Below are 22810 nucleotides of genomic sequence, written 5' to 3'. Positions count from 1 at the left end.
TGAAGAATTTCTCTAAACTAAGCTACAGTATATTATCGTAAAGGTGCTCTTTGGAGTTAACTTGCAAAGTTTCTGTTTACATTCAATGTTACTCACCAAAATGCATTATGTGAATCCTTGAGGGTTAACAGACCTGTTGACTGCATTCCCTTCCTCCTAAAACATTTGCAAAGCCGAGGTTGATTACCTGCAATTATTCCGTCCAGGCTCACCAGCTTGTCGTGTTCTTCACTGCCTTTTCTGGTCCATTATTGCGTTTCTCGACACGTTACCGCCACCTGTTGGTCAGTGGAACAGATCAGTGTGAAACCATTGGCAACATTGCAACCTTTTAATATACAGTCTATGATTGCAACATACCATTTCTCTGACCTTGCGGTTATTTTAAAATGCAAGTTTAAAAAAAGTTTGGTGGTTTTCTCGATGTTTAGCATATCAAAGAGGTGGGCTGCTCGGGAAAGAAGAAAAAGGAAAGTCATTTCAGGCTGTGTACAGTAACTTCTGCTCAGGGTTCTACTCTATAAGCTTCTGTCAGTCGTGAGGCCCCTGCTGGCTAACATTTGGATGACTTTCAAGTTCCTCTGCACACCATTGTTATTCCTCTGTCTTTCCCTCAGATGTCCTTTTCTCGCCACAATCACTCACATCGTCTCAACTCTGAGAGGAAAGCAAGCATGGTAGCTCCTCAGAAGAACCACAAACTGGGGAGTACTGTCAAAAGAACAGAACAATTTGCACAAAGCTTTTGTTTCCAGCCCTTTGAGTGGGAGACAGGTGGTCACAGTGGGAATAACTTGGCTTTCGCTTTGAAAAACTATGGGGACAGAGGTGTCAAGTACAGGCAAGCCACTGAAACAAGAAGAGGATTTGTGTTTAAGCACTAAGCATATAATATGGGGCGTTGAATTCTATTCTGTCCTATTCTGTTCTACTTTATTACATTCTAGTCTCATAGTATACAATGGAAAATTTATTTGAGACAGCTCATAAAATATTCCTTTTCTTTATTTTTTCATTAGTTGCAGGTATGGCACAAAAAATGGGTGACAAATCCAAAGAAATACAGTGAAAAAGAAGCCTGATCATATATAAATATAGAGCACAAAACAGAGAAGAGTGACAGGTCATCATTACAGGGTGTCAGCACAGAACAAGATAAATAACATCACTGAAACACAGCTTTCTCAACAACCTTGATATTACAGCATCAAATCTCATTATTTCCAAGGGTCTTTTCAAGAGCGAGGAGGGGAGGGGGGACATTCCTCAACTGCGGCAAACGTCTTCATTTTGTCATCCTGCACACAGTCGGCTGCACTGATGGTAAATAACAGGACATGGAAAATGTTGCTCCTGCCTAGTCAGAGATTCCTGATCAAAGCAAGGTGAAAGAGAAAGAGAGGACAGACAGAGGAGGAAAGCCGTCGAGAAGTAGCGAGAGTTACTCCAACAGCAGAAAGAGTCGGTACCAAGAGGTGGCAGTTTTCCCACTGGTAAAGTTGTCACACTGAGCAGCCCTGCCATCAAATAGCGACATACTGCTTCTTCCCTGACAGAGTAAAATGAGATCTCTGAAATGTGTCTACCTTTTCCAGTTATTTAGTGGGACTGCACTCAGGCTCCTGTCGACAAGTCGCTCACTACTGCCTAGCAACTGTGTGGAAGTGAAAGAAGTGCACCACATTAAAATGGCATTTTCACTCTTGAAAAAAAACTGAAGACTGTGGGTAAAGTTTGAGGTTTAATATGACAGGCATTTTGTTCCTGTTTGAATCCGTCATATGAACTGTTTGACTGCCGAATTCAATGTGACTGTCAGTTCTGCCGGGTCTCTCCCAACCACAGTGCTTATCCCCCCCTTTTGGCACTCGTTGTCTTTGCTGAATCAACCAAAGAAAGCTGGGTGTGTATAGTGATAATTGGGGCTACCAGCTGCATTAATATTACACTAGTGGAACTGAGTGTGTTTTTTTTTTTCTTTTTGTTTTTTTTGTTAGGGGTGGGGTGGGGAGGGGGCTAAAATAGGATGATGAATGGCACAATGTGACAAAGCCCTTCTTAGATTGAACAGAAAATGAGAACATTTCCACTCAGAAAGAAATGTTGGGACTGTTCCTTTTAGAGACCCTCAGTTGAATACAAGGTACGAATAATAAACAAGCAGGTAATTACAGCTGTAACTAAAAATGTGACAATTACAGCTGAATCTCTTTAAAAACACCATCCAGGTAACTACATTACAGCTGGAAACTGTATGAGTTCATCAGCACGACTGCACAGGACTTCTTCACAAGGTCTTTTCCACTTTAAGTTTATAATATTACAAGGTATGCACTTTTTAGGAATTAAGGCAATAGTTTGTTTTAAATTACATTTTCTCACATACCAACTGGGCATGGTTCTACTCACATGGATAGTTTTAATCAAATTTACCAAAGAACCTGGGAAATTGTTTCGACATACTGCAGGTTACAGCAATTAAATTCAGTCCACAGCCTGCACAAACTCTGACAGACCCCATCCCTTAATGCTACAGTGCCTCCATTTTAATGGTGTTAATGTAAGCACTGAGTACATTCATGCACAACTGCAAAATTCATTCATGTATTCATCAATGCACAGAAGAAATAGCAGATTTTTTTTTTTTTTTTTTTTTACCAGAATCTAATATGAAACAGTATTAAGAGCAGGTGCCTGTTTGCTTCCTTGGTATTCCAGGGCCTCACCATATCCAACAATAGCTTATTTTTCTTTTGTTAATATGTACCTTTTACGTTATACAAAAGTAGCAAGTCAAATGTTTTCAGTAAGCAGGTGAAACTGCATTCAAAAAGGAAAACACGATTTCTGTCTCTATACCTTGCACTGAACACGGCTTCCCTCCTCCCATCTAACAAATGGTTTAAAGCCTCTCCCGTGTAATGAAGATCGACTTGTGTCGTTTGTTACAGCGTTACAATGGAAATAGGCAATTTCTATTGTATACTGTGACCAATACAATGTATAGCGATGCAATACAACTGACCCAAACAACTTATTTTTAATGTTCTGTATTTGTAGAGACTATAAGCTTTACTACCTCAGGTTTGTGTTGACTGAATTCTACGGGGCATTTTCAGGCTGTAGTGGTTTTATCTGATTGTGTCATATTGAAATGTACCATAACATTTTGTCCACCTCATGTACATTCACTTTATGGAATAAAGGAATTTATAGAAAAGGGTTTGGAGTTAGAGTTGGTGAAAAGGCTCTGCTCTTTAAATAGGAGGTTGAGGTGATTGAGGCGTAAACAACACTGGCATAAATGTATCAGAAGGATAATAGTGAGAAGAATCAGGTTATAATGTCACCTGCATAAATGTAATTGGATGTTATTAGTTAGCTTATTAAGCCATTGATGTGAGGCATGAATGAAACAGCTGATGCCAATTAGTTCAGTGCTCTGCCTGCACAAATGCTAGCCTCCATTTGAGTAGTGTCGTGTTACTAGATAGTTGTATTATATTGCAGGACCTACTGTAAATATCAAAATCAACAAACAGACCTCTACATTTCATGTTATTGTGAAAGGTCTACTGAGTAGAAAAGAGAAAAAAAGTAACTATCATTTTATTTTCTTAACCATCTATTAAAAAAAATGATGGCACCATCACTCCAACTATGAAGTCTCAAATGAGTGTAAAACTTAAGTGGCTGCTGTGAGAAACATCTCATACTGTATGTGCTAGTGGGAAAAACAACACACCAAAAATGTCTTGGGTCCAGATACAGTGATGTAAAAAAAAAACAAAAAAACACTTGGCAAATGTGGACACATTCAGCTCCAGCACCTAAACTAATCACAAACTAGAAATGCACTCATTCCCCGTGTTACTTTATAAACACTTCCACCTTCCTCAACTACAGAAGCCTTTCATCATTAAAACACAGTCAGTAAACACTGTAAGAAAGCAAACTGTCACATAACACTGTTTACATATTCAAAACCTGTTAATCCCCTCCAATTGTACTTTGAAGCAGCTTAGAGGACTTTTATCAATAAATGGAGCAGAGCTGAGAGTGTAAGCCACTCACCAGGCTCACATCCCTCGTACACACAAAGGGCAGAGGCTGACATACGGTATGTGAATTGCACAAAAATGGAAATCAAGGATATGGCGAGGGCTGTAATACAACGAAAACGAACAATGATTCATTTTGCTGTCTAATTTCAGTTGGGGTTCTACGAAAATTAGACAATATTTCCTTCACACGGATGAAAATTGTATGAATGTAGCCAATATTGGGGCGCCCCAGTGGCTCAACTGGTAAAGCGTGTACCACTTAGGCTCAGTCCTTACTGCCTTCGGTGCATGTCATCCCCTCTCTCTCCCCAACTTTCCTTTCACTCTCTCAATGTCCCTATCCGAATAATGGCAGAAACTGCCCAAAAAAAACTTTAACATGAATGCAGCCAATATTTAATACACCATAAAACTAGGATAAAAATGAGGTCTGTCATAGTCTCTGAAAGGCTAGTGCTGATATAATTCCAACATACACAAACCAAATTTTACAGTGTGGCGACTGATAGGGAATACACAGAGAACATTTTGCATACTTTTAAACTCAGGCTGTTATTCTAAAGCAAACGTCTGACATTTTGTGAAACTTTTTAATGAATGAGCTTTGAACTTTGGAGATAGCCAAGCTAGCTGATAACCACCTCCTGGTTCTCGCTCAATACTAATAGGGATAGTTTGTCATTTAGAGAAATACAGTTATTCACAGTTCTTCTCTGGAGTTAGTTACGAAGATCAATATCATTTATATAGTTGTACATTTAATATGAAGTTACCAGCAGACAGTTAGCCTAGCTTAGCAACGAGACTGGAAACAGGGGGAAACAGTTAGCCAGGTCCTGTCTGAAGATAACAAAGTCAACCTGCCAGCACCTCTAAAGCTCACAAATTAGCAATTTACATCTTTTTTAATTCATAAAAACAGGGGTTACATGCTAGACTATTTCTCTGGTGGGAACAGTGACTTCCTGTTACATCTCTGCTAGTTTCCTGGCAACCTGCTTAAAATGTACTGATTACATAAAAGAGATACAAGGTAACTGGTGAGCTTTAGAATTGCTGGTAAGTGGATTTTGTTCAGACAGAGCCAAGCTAGCAGTTTCTCTCTTCCTGTCTTTGTGCTAAATTAACAGTCTTCTGGGTGTAGCTTCATGTTTAGTGGACACACATACGAGTGTTACCGATCTCTTGGCACTTGGCAAGAGAGTGAATTAGCTCATTTCCCAAAATGTAACACTATTCCTTTAAACCACTGACAACAAATACCGAAATAAAACCAAAGGTGTTCTTTATGTAAATCCAGCTGTAATTCCAAATTATTTGTGGCACTACTATTAGGCTATATGCTGATTTTCTGTTCTCATCATGAATTGACGAGGTGCTCAGGGTGGCTGTAAAAGGAACAGTTACCAAAATATCTTAAGTAACTCATATCCATACTTAGTAACAGTGACGACTACACGGGGCACTTTGGCACTTTTCATTACCTACTATACCACAGGAGGATATAGCAACTAGCTAATGGATATTTAATCTGAGTTTTATATTTTTGGAAAATGTGTCAAAGTCTGTGTCAAAATCAGATGAACTTCCTGTTCTTGACATATGTCCAAAACAACCTATGAAAGTCTGAAAGTTCTCATCATCAAAAGCACACAAAAACATGTTTTCTTAAAACATTACATCTAGAAAGACTGTAAGAAAACAACTCTCCCCAGAACTCCATTTACATTCATTGTGATCTGGGCCTTATGAAAATAAAAACACAGAAATGAAAATGTCTGAAATTATCTAAAAAAAAAAAAAAAAAAATCCAAACAAAAATAAAACAAACAGAAAAACAAAACAGAAATGGATAGCATATAATACCTGTGATTACGTCTCTATAATAACATCATACAGATCATAATGATATTGTAAGGATGCCCTGAAATGTTCATCATTCTGCTCTGTTTTGTTTAGCATATTTATCTTCTTTACATGTATCAGTTTCTCATCACACCTATTGTACACAGCTTTATGCTCACACATGTACATGACCCACTCAGACTAACCCAGGCTTCCACTGAAGAGGCTACATTTGCTGAACAACCACAACACCATGAACCTTTACCCAGTCTGCATTCATGAAGATTTCATTTATACTCCTGACCGGGATCCTTTGCGTTCTCTAGCATAGTGGTTGCACTATAAATATGAATGTAAGAAGTAAAAAAAAAGATCGATTTGCTGTTAAACGTGGACTTGTTTCAGAGCGTCGATAAGCCTGAATTTGTGGAAGTAGGTCACGTATGTGTAGAGAAATATAAAATGGATTTTATATGTTGAGACCTTGAACTGTATGTTGTGCTTCCTGTACTCCAACATAAAACATTTATCATAAACCTTTGAATAGAGCTTCTTTAACATTTACAAGTTATACAGTTACCAAATTGGTTTACTTCTTATGTTTCCATCAGCTTTGATACTTCAGCAATGCAAAGGGAGACAACAAGAAGAGAAAGGAAGTTAAGTCATCTTCAACAGAAAAAATAAGAAACAAGACACAAGTCCTCAAAACATTTGTCATAACCAACAATGAACGGAATTTTTCATTTTCTTATTTTCTCTTTTTTACAATACATTTTTTAAAAACCCCGCTGGTTAAGGTTATGGTCTCAGGTAGATCTTCCACAGTCAATCTTCACAGTTTGTGTAAAAGCAGAGAAACATTCTCGCTAGAGTAATAAAATATCATGACTATTATTATGGTCATTATTATCTTTTATTCTCATATTGTTCCATATAAATGGTGGAGGACAGGGGTGAGGCCAATCACCCTAATGAAGAGCCTGCAGTCCCAAGGTTCCTACTCTCCTCCCTGTACAATGCAATGTTTTATTCAGCAGTTGTTCTTTTCTTTTGTTAAAAAAACGCACGTCCGCAGGGAAAGAGAATTATGGGAAGAGAGAGTGGGGTATTCATTCGACGAAGTGTCTTTATCCTCCCGTATGATCTTAAACTGTCCTTCTGCAAAAAACAGATCCAGAGCCTCACTTTCACCGTTGCTGCTGTTTTTATCCAAATTGTTTGCAAACCTGTGCTCGGTGTCTGCCAGCGCTGCCTGTTTGGCTGCCCTCACATTGAACTACGCGTAGGCATAGGCTTAGGCGCATGCACACACACACACACACACACACACTAACTGGCACGCACACAAACTGGCACGCATACAAACACACATACACACACACACACACACACACACACACACACACACACACACACACACAGGCGACTGTCCCATCAGGAGTAAAATCCGGGTGTTGCACGACCCCCATACTCCCTCTTTATAAGCATGCCCTCCCATCAGCACTTGTGGGGCAAAAGAAACATGTAGAAAATAGCCCATCAGAGGAAACATGAACAGAGACGTGTTCGATGTTGATTAACACCCAGGCTCACGATTCGGTTTGTAATCTGAAGGCACTTTGTTTCATGGCAGAAAGTAAAGTGGCTTCTGTTCCACATACGGACCGCTGACTGAATATTGGAGTCAGGCCTCACTAATCGGACCTTTCTCTACTCTCTGCCTGTTCCTCCCCTCCCTCCACTCTTCCTTCCGTTCATCCCTCCTCTCTGCCCTCTTTCCACCTCTTCCTCTCATTTCAGCTCATAAGCTTGAACTTCTTTCTGCCCAGTCCAGCTGTCTACACCTCCGCTGATTCTTCTGAATTTATTGTTCTGCCACCATACCGTCGGTTGGCCACTTGGACTCGTGAGCACAGTGTTAAAAGATACATAGGCAGCTACAGGGGAGTAAGCAGACAGAACTGAATGTTGCCAGAGTCCTTGTTTTTCTACAGTACAGCACCAAGCAGATAAGGAAATGCCAAGGTGTGACGTGAGACTGGGCTAGAGTGAAAAACAAGAGTCAGTGATTGGCATCTGGTGCAAGAAATGAAGATAAAGATACACAGAGAAAGGTCTGATTCCATGTATTTGTAAGCAGGGAAATGTTATTTCCTCTTCAAAAAGTCAGCAGTGTCTCTATTCCGCCGCCTTCCAAAGATATTTTCATAACTTCATAAAATTGTTCTTGTGCTTTACAAACTGTCCTCCCTCGACGCTTGTGAACTCTTTCGCCAAAGTCCAGGCTTACTCATCGCCCACCTGTCTTTGTGCTCGTAAAGACGTCCAGAGTCCTGCACCGAGGAGTGTTTTCTGTAAAAGAGGTCTCTTTAAAAAATTAGCGCATCTTCTTTATTACTTTTTGTGTAACTTTTTTTATCACTATTTTTTCTCTCTTTTATTGATTTCGGTCCCTCTGTGGTCCATCAGGGGACCCCTGCTGCTTTCAGGATGCATGAATCTTTGGTGATTGGATGCCGAGGGTATAGCTCACAGACGGTGGGTCTGAATATTCGCCTCTGAGATGACGGAGAGAAGGGTCACCTCTGACCTTCTAGGATGGTCATCACCATGGTGATGCATAGCAGCCATATATGCGAGGATGTGGACGGAGCCGTGGAGCTGAGATCTAATCAGGTAAAAGAAGCAGAAAACAATGGTAGCTGCTGTTATTACATACTCCACAGAGCAAATCACAAAAAATGACTCCAGGCTCAAAAACAGAACAAATTTAACAACAACAAATTTAATAAGCCAGAGTCCCCCATTTTGGCAAACACACTAATTCACTTTCTTGCTGAGAGTGAGAGATTGATACCACAAGTTGTATTTTTAAGGGGGTATTTTGTGCAACACCATTTCCCGGCCAGGTACACTGGTCAGGACGTTTCCTGACCTTCAAGTGAGTCTCTGCTGGTCGTGATGGACAAGATGCAGAGTGTTAATCAGGGGGACTGATAGGCAGATTTTGTTACTTTGGACAGAGCCAGAGCGATACTGATCTTCCCACAAAACTCTCAGCAAGAAAGTAAATAATCAACAATTCCCAAAATGTTGAACGGTTCCTTTAAGGCACAACTAACCTGTATGACCAGATCCTAAGACGGCAACATCTTCAGTCAGAAGTCACATCAGATCAGGCCTCATGAGATATTTCTCAATTCTTCCCTCTTACATCACATCAAGTCATGTAAGATTCATTATGTGAGATTGAATTGTATAATTTATAACATTACTCGGTCCTCAGCCTTGGCGACCACTCCTCTAACTCCGAATGAATTAATGCTGTCGCTTTGAATCATAATGGATCCAAATGAAAAATAACTTGAATAATAATCTTGCAGTAATAAGAGAAATACAATAAATCTTGATCTAGATGACTGACTCCGATTCTCTTTTAGATGCCTGGCTATATCTCATTAATGACATGAAAAATTAAAACAGTATGTTATGGTATGGTATGTTAAAAGAATGTCTAAAGTTTGAGAAGCTTCTGGAATAATGTTCCTTTTAATTAAATCAAAGGAACGGTGTTTGTCTGCAGACCAATTGTCGACCATTTTCTGTGTCTTGTTTCTGTGTTTACCTTCTGTTTGTTCCTAAGTGCAATTACAGTGCTCAACTCAGCCAGCATGGCTATCATTCATGTGACTACAACACTGTTGCTATGACAACCGTGTTTTCCCCATGAGATGGTAGCCCAACGCTGGCAACTGTCTAAGATTAGATCCTTTCTCGTAAATCTCAACCTTGTCCAGCGAGGTAGAGCGAGAGCCTGGAGTTCAGGTAAGAGGGAGGCGGACACGTGGTGCTACTCACTGGGCGGCGGGTCTCGACATTCCCCTTCCTCCAGCGTGACATCATCGATGGCGATGTCTCCCTCAATGCCTGGTCCCCGGACACCTTCCAGTACCACCTACGGAGAGAAAAACATGTTTGTTTGTTTGATTGTTTTTTTTGTCTGTGCAGCCTTGATAGACCACAAAAACAAGAAATTAGCACCACTGCATGATCAAATCTAAATAAGTGCTCAATGTTATTTGGCTAAATAGCTCCTCATAAAAAATAACAGCAGGTGGCAAGTGTTTATTTCATTTTTTAATGTTGCAAAATTTTAAAATACGAATGCTTGTGGTGCTGGGACAGAGAGCAGTGAGAGTGGGAACAAAGAGAAGACACAGAAGTGCAGCCGAAACCATAATTACTTTCCACAACTACAGCCGTAAAAATGATGGAGAAAAAATAAAAATGATGGAGAATATTGAAGTCCTATATTCGCTACTCACAAAGATTAGGCTTCCTGATGGCAAACCGTGAGTGATATTGCTTTCTCTATGGCAAACAATGTCTATGGATGCCGTCCACTTCTCTGCTTAATATGAGGCTTGTGAAGTGCTACATCAATATGCAGGCCGCAAGGAAACTAATATTTCACCGTACAAACACAGACGGAGAGGAAAATAAAAGGCAACAGGGGGAATGCTGCTAGGTATTGGATTGATTAAGTTTTTTGGTCTCACCTGGAAGGACGCTGTCGGATGGATGCTTACTTTGACCTGCTTCCAGCGGTCACCTTGGTTACCACTTAGCGACCACACAGGACCCTCGGAGGTCGTTTGGCCCTTTTGCTTCAGGAAGGCATTCAGAGTTCCTGCATGAAGAGGAGAGACATATACAGGTCAGTGATCACACACACACACACAAACACACACACACGCACACGCACACATGCTCCAAATAAATATATATAAATGTCTTGGCAATATCTATCTCAGTTGTTTCAAACCCGGAGCTGCAGGCCTGTACCGAACCATGGAACATTTGCTACTGAACACAAAGCTGAATAATAATAATTGTATACTGTCATTTTATAAACTATTTTTGTGGTAATTACCTTAAACTTTGTGCACTCATTCCTCCCTGCTGCGCTTTCAACAATACATCGCTATTTAACTAAAGTAGGTCAACAGTACTCAAGGTAACCAGTCTGTTGTCACCACCTCTCAGCGCTCTTTTGTATGTGGAAAAGGGTGAGACGGATTTGCATGGAAGGCAAATTTCCCAGACACACTACAAATATTTGTTTGTGGACTACTGTCAAGTTTTTTCTGAAAGTTTCCATTTTCCAGTTCATATTCTACTGCACTTTATAGCTGCTGGCAGTTATGTTAATAACTTTGAACTGTTTAATTTGGGCTTACTCTATGACAACCTGCAAAGGACATGTAATGCTTTGGACCAGTCCTCATTTGGTGCTGAAATGTTACTTGGAAAGCAATATTTTTATGTTACTTTTATCCAGATAAGGCATGCCTTTTCCTCCATGCTTCATTCCAAATAATGTAATGCTTGTACTAGATTTGGTCATGTAGGTTCTTTGATCACTGGCAAACACTTTTGCACTTCATGCAGTCTCACTGACTGAGGCCTGTATCAGTAGGTCGGCTGTTCTTTGTTGATTAGCGTGTATTTTGTTAGATTTAAACTTTAAACAACAGTGAAATACAAACAAAATATTTTCGGTTTTACTTTTATGCTTGCCCACTCCTTCTCTTGTTTGGCTCTTGCTTGTGTAAGTATAAAAACAGTCTGTGGAGCAAAGACGGTTGGGAAATCTGGATCTAACTGGTCTATTTAGTTTAAAAGTGAGTACAAAACGACAATTAATATAATATACCACCCAACCATCCACACACAGTAGGGGGGGGCGAGGGGGGTGAAGGGGGGCATTGGACTGTGAACTCCAGGGTAAAACTGCAAGTGAGATTGGATCCGGACTTTTAAGTTTAATATTCACCTCTGTCTCCTGCATTTCAGATTTATGTATTCTTCTGCATTCAGAGCGGAGCCAACCAGTAGCAAAGGTTAAACTCAGGTCTTATGAATTGATACATTTATTAAACTGTGGTTCTATAAGTGATGATAAATTATTCTTTAGCTTGTGATAATCCAAATCAATTATCACTAATGGGCAAGTGTGATGAGAATTTTTGTTGAGTGTAAATACTTTTCCTGTTCTTTCCAATTTACTGTTAGTTTCAAACTTTCATTTCTGCCCAGCCCAGCTTCCTCTATCATTTCCCCTGCATGTCCGCGAAAGCTGCACCGAAGAAACTACTGGATGTCTCCACTCAAACCAACTCTGCATTTGAAATTGCAATATGACAAACCCATTTCAACTGAATTCATATATAACCCCTTACAATAACACAGAAATACAGTCTCTTATTGAGACAGAATAGACTATATACCAGGTCTGAATTGAAGACTCTCTTCTTGTCTGGCCCTGGGCTTTGATATAAAACTGTCAGATGATGACACCGAGTGCAACCACTTTACCCTCCTCTCCAAACACACCGATTGTGTTCGTTTTTTTCTATTTGCCATGCAGCAGGACTGTGTGTGGGAGAGAGAGAGAGAGCGGTCCTTTAGCGGTGGGCCAGAAGGAGCAGCATCCAAGGACCCAAACCACTTTATTGACACTGACACCATAGTGCAGCTCAGTAGGACCACTGCTCTGAAGTCAAGTGAATTTCACAAGTATGGAAAGCAGCACCTTGGCATTGACACAGCTGATGAGCAGACACAGCAGCGTCTAGGACTGCAACCTTGCTTCTGATGCATCTTTGCCTCAGCGTGGTGCCTCATTACTGTACGGCTCCCTTCAAAAAAAAAAAAACATCTTCGCGCTGAAACGAGGGACTGCCATACTGTATGTCCCTGTTCATATTCTCTCATCAGCGCAGCATATGCTTTCCCCAACGACAGCACAATCTCCAGTGAGAGATGAGCTCTTGTACAGAACATGACCTGCGGTTTCATCTACCACTGAAGTGTTTAGGATGTAGGAGGATTCTTGCTGAGCTGGCTGGCTTACATTTTCTTTGAACTCATTGCGATGTAGGTGGTTATGTCAGTGTCATCACATCCCGAGCAAAGGCATATGCTGTTTATTCTTTGGAGTACCTTTCTTTTTTTTATTCTTAAAGAAATACCTGTGGCAGACACTTGTGAAATTTAAAAAGATCTGAGAAGAGAAAGATGTGAGTCTAGTGAAAAGTGAGAAATAGCTACTGGAAATTTTCAATTATGTGGTGAGCACGAGAGAGAGAGAGGGGGACTGAGGTGCGGTACCACCCTCCTTGCTAATGAAAGGATGACTCCATTGCTTCTCGGAAGGTCAGGCTTAAAACAGACTTGCTTGGTGTGCTTTGCTGGAGCCTTAATCCTATAAACAAATGCGACACGGGCTCCAAAGGCAAACTTTGATGTGCGCTTCAGTAATTAAGTGTGACCTTGTCTCAGGTATCCCCCCGCTAGCTAACTACGGAGGAGTTTCTTTGAGCCTGTGCCACTGTTTTCATCAGTGTGTAGGCGAGACTCCTTATCGACTGATTCTGGCCTTTAGCGCTGCCGTGCCACAACTTGACTGTGACTCACCTCAACAGCGCAGTCCCAGAGAGCATCAAACTCCCAGCGTTTCAAGATGGAGCCGTGCCACATTTGATGGCTTTGTGACTCACAGCTCTAAATATGAAAAACACCCTCAACTGCTTAAAACAACAAAGTTTCTGTGTGATGAGAAAAAATAATACACTACATGTGAACATACATTATTTGGAGCATTTGTCATAAACATTCATTATCTGGGCAGAAAATATCACAAACCAGCATTCCTGAGCTTGGGGGCAAATTTCTTTCACGGCTGGCGAGGCAGAATACTAAATGGAGCGTAGCTATAGAGGATCTGAGCTGGGTTTCAAGTCCTTGACATTTAGCCCATTCATCATAACACGCCACAGTCTGGGCATGGGCTTCACCACAGACGGGGAGGGCAGAGAAGAGAGGGTCTGGCTGGCGATCAATTTGAGCAAATTGGAAATGTCATGGCCTACTCAACCTCGGCAGGGAGCCGGAGGAGCTCTCATCTCCCTGCTGAGTAGCCCTCAAACACCTCTATCCTTACATTCTCTCCACCTCTCCAGATGTTTGGTCCGTCCCCCCCACCTGGACACTTCCACTCGGCCTCTCCACTGAGGAGAGCTGAAAAGTAGCTTGGCTTAATTTCAGCCCTTGTGGTGTCCTGTTGTCGACTTGGTGTTAAAGGGTCAGATCACCCATGTTACTGAAAGCAGATTTTCTCACTCATCCCTGCTGATGTGTAGCTGTGCAAAGAGTTTTGCAGCGTTTTAAAGATATTTGCGCTTGAGTTATCTGCCAAGACCGCTATACTGAACTTTTGTTTGTGATGCCTCAGGTAGAGAGAGAGAGAGAGAGAGAGAGAGAGGAAAAAAAAAATCAATTTTACTATTTACATTTTCCAGAAACAGTGTTCTAGCTACTCATAAGAATCAAAGTATTCACAGTTTAAGTTCGAAGTATTCACAGTGGCATTTGTGGATTACACTGAATAACCAGGCGACGTCACCAGGGCAAGCTCATGTCAAAAAAAATAAAATGTAATGCTGCATAAAAATTCTCACTAATGAAATAAGTAAAACTTATTAAGGTTTATCTCCAAATGAGAAAAATAGTTTATTACTCAATGGAGCGATCTGTAAGCCTTTTTTATATTATTAATGCAAATAAAGAGTCGTTAAACAAACTTCAAAAGAGGAATAAAAAAAATTGAACTCATGTGGTGAATGACATAAGATTCACAAAAGAAAACAAAGCAAAATAATATATTAGACGGTGCGTTAAAAGCCAGAGAGAAGGAAGAGGAGGGAAAGCTGAGTGGTTGAAGTTGGAGCAGCAGGTCCAGCAGAGGCTCAGAGTGGAGCAGGTGGAAGGGTGGAGACTGTGCTCATACCAGCGATGTCTCACTAGAATACTGAGGTAAATGCAGCCAAATGTTCACTGTAAACATGCCGTTGAAAGAGAGAAGAGTGCGGTTGCCAGCCTGTGGTGATTTCACAGTTTACTGAATGTCAAGTTCAGGTTGAACACTCCAAAAGTACAACTGCTTGTCGCCTCTCTTTGGTTTATTTACTATCGGGGCTCTCTTTTTCTTTCTGTCTTTTTAAAAATCTGTTTCTTTCAATCTTGTATTTATCTTTTTGTGCACTAAAACATATATTAGTTAAAGTAATATTTTTAAAGGGGTCGCTGAGCTTTTTAGGGCGAAAATCTCAAAGGTGATGGTCCATGACACAACACATCTGCGATTGAGAACGGTGCCCATGGTAGATAAAAAGGGGGACATCTGGTGGGTTGGGCAATAACAAGTGATAAACAGTCCAGGGAATGATTCAATAACACACAATGCTGCATTGATACTGGACAGTTGATGACTCATGCATGAATACAACAATAAAGGACAGTGTGGGAGCTGCAGCGGTTTGAGAGACATTCAAGTGGATTAAACTGGGTTCATTAATTTCTGTATGTGTAGGCCTCCATACCAGAACTGACCAGAGCTCTTAAAACGTTGCGTTATCTAAACGCTGACAGGATCACGTAAAACAGGACAAACCTTGTTCTAATAAAATCTAGAATTACTTTCTTCCTATTACTGTAAATACTTTCTCCAGTGCTTTGAAAACAAACTGCTCTCTTAACAGCATCCAGGCCCCCAAGATAAGCAAGCTGACCCTGCAACCCCACCCAGAGGTGCCCTCTCACGTGGCTTCTGGACCTTTGCAGTAGCTAATGATAATAGGGCGCAGCTGAGGCAGAGAAATCTTCACTAGTGGCCCCTTAACATTGTGTGAGCCTGTAGTTTTTGTGCTCGAGATCCAATCTCGCTCACCACTCCCAAATTCACAAACACACCAGCACAACAAACAGCATGCACTCAGGCAGGAGTGCTTGTGGTCGGCTGATTGGGTCCCTGGTGAAGGAAGCCCAAGGAGTCAGATGCAAGCCTCAGAGTGCTCTCCTTCAGTCGCTCTGCCATCTTCAAATGGGCCATACAAGTTTGTTATATACATTCACAGAGAGAATGTAAGAGCTAATGCCCAGGATTTATGTACACACCTTTGTAGGGGTTTGTTGCAAAAATGAGATATTGCTTGCTTGAAACATCCAACAGCTGCATTTACAAAATTTTAGCATGAAAGCACAAAACTCCCAAATGCAGCCACCGTGGAGAAAAAGTCTCTGGTAATGACTGAAATTCTGTTGCTTATAGGAAAAAGTGCCACTGCTTTTCCTGTTTTTCACCACAGCGTGACTCCTGTGTTTCCTGTCTCGCAAACTATTCTTTCACACACACACAAAAAACAGAAAAACCCCACTTGGAAACACGTAGGTGGCGGACAGCAATTTCAAGAATCTCATCTCTCAATTTATATTTCAAAGCCACTGTGATGCCCCACAGATGCTTGATGATGACTTTTTTTTTTGTAAATAAAATTTTTGGTGTTTCCTCATTGACTGTTTAGTTCCACACAGATAAGAACGTATCCCATTCATTTAGCGGAGCATTGCCAAAGCAATTTGAGTTTCACTTGAAGATGCTTCTGCTGCTTAAGCAACCAAAGGACAGAACAGTGACAGATTCTTTAAAGGGATGAGAGTAATTATTCATTCTTCATCTATTTCAATGAACTGTTGCGCAATGAATTTAATTAAGAGGATCCTCTCCACAGATTACTTCAAAGAGCAACACAGATGTTTCTTATACGAGCTGAGGACAATGAAGCGTGCGAGGAGAGTATCTTACCTATGTGTTTTCCATACATGTGGTAGAAGAAGCTGAAGCAGTAGGCAGGTGGGTTGGTGATACCGTAAGGGTTTTTAGGTGCTACGTTGAAAAACGGACTTACAAGCCGCGCCTGGTCCCCTTCCTTCCGCGGCCTGGATGTCTCGATGTACATGTAGAAACCTTGAAACACAGGGACGCATGCGGTGATAGGTGTATATGTGCAAGCAGGATTTACTAATGGGTGAAATTCATATAAAACCTAAAATGCAACACACTATTCAGATTCTAAAAGAAGCAACTCCCTTTACCTTAAGCTGCTATAGTTTCCCAGGAAGAGCAACAATTAAAGTATAATTCTGGTTCATTAGAATCTACAAAACTTATGCCTTGTTTTGTAGTTTTAGTCATCATTTGTATTAGTTATGTTATGAGTGCACTCACCAAATAAAGAAATATAAGTGGTCTAGACCACTTCATCTGGAGATAAACCCTGAATTTGTAATAATAATCATTGGACATTAAAACCATGCGCACAAAGGTTAAACAGGCAGTTTGGTTAACAGTTTTTACCAAGGCCACATTCCCAGACACTGGCTATTAACCTGGTTATAGATTATGTATGTAGTACAGTATATGTAAATCTGAATTTGCCTCATGGCTATGTTTTAGGACACATGACAGTCATTGTGCCTCACTGGGAAACTGCACAAACAGCGGACACACCCTGAAAAATAAGGATGCAGTTTTCAGAATCCTATAACTACTTTCTCACTGCCTTCACTCTAAACACTGAGTAAAAGCGGGGCATCCTTGGTCATGCTCAGCTGCTTTTTCAGCCAGCCTGTGATAGGATGATGGAAATGAAACCTTCCGTATCAGAGATAAGGAGCAGGGCCGTCTATGAAGGACAGTTCTCCTTTTACTAATAGCAATAACCAGGGGCAAATCGAGATGATAACAATGGGGTTACATTTATGCTCCCTTGGTCTGACAGTCGTGGACAGCAACCGTGATGGCAGTGAGTCAAACAGTCCTCTGATTGTGCCTGAGCCACACAATCTGAAGCCTATCTCTGCCCAGCCACAGGCGCAGGGAAGGTAGCTCGTGAGCGGCTCCACGCCCCTCCAGCCAAAATCAAATGGAATATCTCCCTCAGTTGAATCTCATATCAGATAATTATACGCAAAGAGGAATGGGGCCGGTAATGAAATGCTGGACATTTTGAAACCATTAGGTGATTAAAGCCAATGCATTATTTACTGCATCAGCTGCTGCTGGTGCCACAGCACCATAATAGGCACTTCTCTTCCACCACAGATAACTTCCATCCAAGGATTTTATATGAATCCTTAGATGGATTCCTACAAATCCAATTTTGTTAATTTGCTGTTTAAGTTCTTGAATATGAAATACCTGAACATGTAAGTAACATAATGAATACTAAGTACTGTGCAGGTTGCTCTTATTTCACCCACGGAAACAGCGACAGAGACTCAGGTACAAGATCATTTTGATTATAAATGGTCAAGGCTGCTCAGTGTGAGATTGTGCTGCATCAAGCCACTGGTGACACAATGAGTGCAGCTGAAATCATCTATTATACAGTTGGGAACACTCGAATCTTTCCAACTTATTTCAACATTTCAAAAAGTAGCACTTTTAGTGCCATGTTTACAAATCAAGGTATGACATAATCAAGATGCAATGTTACTAATTTTATGTCTTGCTACGTCATTTAGCAATAACATGATAATTACACTGTCTGTGTGCGCGCTGTGGGAGATCCTGTATTTATGCATGGATTACACACGAAATAACAGAGTGGTGTCCATTTGAATGTGTGCATTCAACCAAATTCTTTCCAATCCAATGAGCAGGTGCAGTGTTTTCAATTATCTCTTACACCAAGTGTGTTTTTTCCTGTTTGTGTGTAATTTTTCAATATGAGTGATCACATTTATACATAAATCCCCATCTGAGAAATGAAATTGGTCAAGATGGTCAGTGACTTGTGTATCTAATTAGCTTTTTTTATGCACCAGTATATTACAAGTATCTATCTATGGATCTATTCTTTATACATACATATTGATGCTCAGTGTCATGGGAAATTGAATTCTATTCCAGCATGTGTTGAGCAAAAGCAGGGAACAAGTGTAACACATATACAAACATATTCACACTACTGGTAATTAAGAGTTTCCAATTTCTCATCTGACAAGTGACTGGACTGTTGTAAACACAAAACATACATTAGCAAGCTAACAATAAGCTGCCTTGCCCTGGAAGTGATGCAGTGATTGAACAGTCACTGATCAGTTAGACTTTTAGGAATACTTACCCTGCTTGGAACCACTGCGATCACCACTAGGCCCCGTGTTGGGTGTATACTTGGTGTCGCGGGTGGCAGCACTGTGCCGCGTCCAATCAAAATCATCATTCTTGTCCTGGGTGAACATGCAGATGGGCTCCTCCTCAAAGCTGCAGTGGAACTCTCCTAGTGAGCGACAGAGCAGAACTCCACTCTTACATTCACATCATTACAAAAAAAAGTTATACAAAGCCTAGAAGCTACAGCTCAGTATGTGAGCGCTGTGACACCTCCTGTATATTTATGAGATTTCCTGGGGTGTGTATGTGTGTGTATGTCTCAGGGGGGGATATACAACAGCCCAGTCCTAATTACACCATATGATCTGGTGAGCAGAATTTTTTAAATTAAGATGTGATCTCTCGCCGACTGTAGTGGAGGCGTCATTGAGTGTGTTTGGTCTTTCCAGAACTACCACATGCAGTTTGGTTCAGTAGTAGTACAGACAGTGTGCTGCACCCTGGAAACACCCAACAGCAGTGTGTGTTTGTGTGAGTATCGAAACTGGTTATTAGAGGCTATACCATGACAGGCCACTACTGAATCATGATGGATAGCATTCAATAAACACACACTCACACACACTGCCTCAGTAAATAATATTAAATTCAACACAAATCTCATGTGAAAGAGGTTAGAAGCACTAAATCATGATTTTTCAAAGGTATTAATGGATTTTCTAGATGTTGCTTGCCATTGTAGAAGTACTACCTGCATGAAAAGTGAGTCTGCTGAACGGCTAATAATTTCGAATAACTGTTAGAAAGTAAAAATGAGGTGACTTTCCTTGGATGTTTTGTAGTATCTCACTATTAAGACTTTATATAATCAGTTTTTCAAAATTGACTCCGCCTTCCTCCTTCTCCATCACTCTCCATCTTCTCTGTTGTGGGTGTGCGGGTAGAGATATTGGGTGCCCCCCCCCTCACACACACACAGTTCCTTCTCTCCCCTTCGCCCTCCCTTCTCCTCTGTTGCTCTCCACGCCCCTTTGACAGCAATTTTTAAACTACTGGAGTGTGCAGAGAAGGAATGAAAATGTGGGTCTGTCACCCTCCGAGAAAAAAAAAGAGTAATTGTTACTCCAGCATGAGGTTATGATGGGTCGCATGTAGGGGAATGTCTAACAGTTAATATACTAATGAATAGTCAGAAATCGCACGCGTGGGGAACAACCCACTCACTTTAATTAAGGGGTAGAGGCAGGATCAACAATGTCAAAACCTCTATTTAATTCATGTAACAAACAAAGCAAAACACCTAACCAGAGGACATGCTGCTGCTGAGCAGTGTCCTCAAAGAGATAGTAAAAAGGAGCATTTAGATTCAGGATGCAGGCATGTGTTCTGATAAATATTCATTGATTTATTAAAACGTAGCTGGGAGCAGTTTGGAGTGGTGACCTTGAGAGGAGCAAAATCTGTAGCTTTTACTCAGGTAATGGAGGTAACATAGACAGAGGTAGGGAGTGGGTGGATGGGCCGAGGGATGGAGAAGGGCAGTGGTGCTGCGAGGCACAGAGGGGAAGAGAAAGAGATAGAAAGTGAGAGCAGGAGAGAAAGAGGTGCTGGAGTGGGAGAGTCGAGGAAGGGGCCAGGTTGCAGGCACTCTTGACTCTTCTCTTCATAGGCATGCAGATTTAAATGGAGGTCTAGCTCCTGGCGCTAGACACTGACGCCCCCCATCCACTGTGAGCTAAACTAAATGTTTTCGCCTTCTGCACCCGGGAGAGATGGGAGGATTCGGAGGATAGTCAGAGGAAGGAGGGAGGAAGAGGAGGCGTGCAGGTAAGACGGTTTCCTTCAGGGATTTGGATAATGATGTTGGTGATTAGGATGTTTGTTATTATGTTGGCAATGTTTGTGTGAACACCCACCAAAATATATACCTATATAAATAAATAAACCACAATACACAGCAGCACACTGCAGCACAGCAAACATGATTAAGTGTGGACTCTCAAGACGTGAATAATGTGAATTTGTAAAGTTTCAACAATGAAATGCGTCATAAATGGGACTAAACATTCAAGAATATAAACACATACGGCACAGATGCATGCATAAGTAATGCTCACAAAACACAGAGCGTGCAAGTGTACTCACAAGACATACACAAAACCACATATCCCGTGCAAACACAGCATCCAAAATGCACAGTGTCCTGCAGAGATTTAACGCTCTCAACATGTCAGACAGCCTGATGCAGGTTTACTCTCAATTCCTACAAGGACGTCTTATTTATCATACTTCATTTAGCACCACTTAGAGAGAGATCCTCCAGTGCGAGTGTGACATGTTGAGTGTCAGATCTCTACGGCATGTAGAGTTACTTGAAGTTTCCCCCACTGTTCTCGCAGGCCGTGCTACGACAGAAGCTCGCACTGACGAGAAAATGCAAAGGGAGATTCACATTACTTACTCAGATGAGGGTTGATGGGAGCTGTGGAAGAGAAAGGCCAAGCACAGTCATTACATACAGAATATCTCAGGTGTTCAGCTGTTAAAAGGAAACATGCACGGATGCACACGCAGCTGTACAAGCACTCGAACTGTCGCACTTTAAGACGCAGTTTGGCTGTCTTGTGCGCTCTACCGCAGGTTACAAAACAAGCATGTACACAGTAGCTGTTGCTATTAACCTTCTGTCCTGCTGTTATCTGCCGTTTGCTGTAGAGCCAATAAAAGTCTACATACATAAAACTTTGCTCATTGTCGCATTATAGTAAAAAACGAAGCGAAATGAGGCCCATGAGATGGCGAGAAATATTGTCCTGTGATATTAAAAGACTGCAAGCATATTAGAGGGTGTACACTTCATCTTCGTCAAGCTCCACTGCTTTCACAGTGTGCAAATAGAAAATATATACATAAACGGGAAGCAATCCACTGGCACACACACAATACAGTGATTATTAAGCAGAAAGAAAAGAGATGTCTGGGATTTTGAAGTGGAAAAGGTGACAGCAGTCGTTCCCCGCCTGTTATCAAATGTAAAAGACAGAGGGATTAGGAAGACCGGCCTGACCACATTAATAAGCTTATAGCGCAACTGCTTATCTTTATTGCCATTTACAGGCATTGCTGATGTTCTTGACCAAGGTGACTTCCACTTAGAGCACTAAGCCTATTTTATACTTCCATTTAGAAGCCAATAAATCATAAAAATGAGTAATAATCACAAGTGTGTCAGCTAATAACTTTCCACTAACATCCTTGATTCTTTCAATGTTTTTATGGAAACTTTTGGATCAAACACTGATGAGTTGAGTCCACTGACATCGTGCAAGGCTTCGTTTGCATTCTGTCCACCCAACCATGGTTCAATGCTTCCCTCATTGATAATTTAAGAGGCTACTGCCGCAGCAAACACAGAAAGGTCAAGGGTATCACACAGAGTTGCAACAAGCCAGTTAGTCGGCACTTCACTTTTTGCAGAGTAAATACCATTTAACCTGTCAAGAAGATTCATGGGCATTTTCATGATCGATTGCTGACTGGCTGAATAGATGCGATACATCAGCTTTACCACAAAACTATGTTGCTTTGTGATTTATGAAACCTTGCTGTTCATGGGGGGAATTGATTTTAATCCAACCAATTAAAGTGAGTAATAACAAATCATTCCTACAAAGGAAAACATGTACTGAAGAGAGGAAGCAACAAAGATCTAGTGGAGTTGGTCTTTTTAAAAGCAGAAACTCAAGTAGTGATTTCTGATTATTTTTGTGACGCTTATGGACATGTTTGTCCCCTTCTTCACTTGCAGTGTTGAGAAAAGAAAGACACACACACACACACACACACACACACACACACACACACACACACACACACACAC

The 22810-nt window shown here is 41.1% G+C and overlaps 1 protein-coding gene across 1 annotated transcript in view; it reads right to left on the bottom strand.

Annotated features, from left to right (window-relative positions):
• Nucleotides 1-987: 987 nt before the first annotated feature.
• Nucleotides 988-22810, bottom strand: part of mdga2a (MAM domain containing glycosylphosphatidylinositol anchor 2a) — a 170095-nt gene continuing 148272 nt past the window's right edge. Inside the window, exons 13-18 of the mRNA XM_023429967.2 lie at nt 21392-21412; nt 18941-19096; nt 16618-16779; nt 10472-10602; nt 9771-9867; nt 988-8580 (exon numbers count right to left, since the gene is read on the bottom strand). Coding sequence (XP_023285735.1) covers nt 8492-8580; nt 9771-9867; nt 10472-10602; nt 16618-16779; nt 18941-19096; nt 21392-21412 — 656 coding nt within the window. The 3' untranslated portion in view covers nt 988-8491. The remainder of the gene's footprint in view (nt 8581-9770; nt 9868-10471; nt 10603-16617; nt 16780-18940; nt 19097-21391; nt 21413-22810) is intronic.

This window comes from Seriola lalandi, unplaced genomic scaffold, assembly GCF_002814215.2.
Source record: "Seriola lalandi dorsalis isolate HSWRI2012SDOR001 ecotype SW California unplaced genomic scaffold, Sedor1 jcf7180002054901, whole genome shotgun sequence".
Classification (NCBI taxonomy): Eukaryota; Metazoa; Chordata; class Actinopteri; order Carangiformes; family Carangidae; genus Seriola; species Seriola lalandi.
Note: the sequence above shows the minus strand (reverse complement) of the source record. Positions and strands in the feature narration are given on the sequence as shown.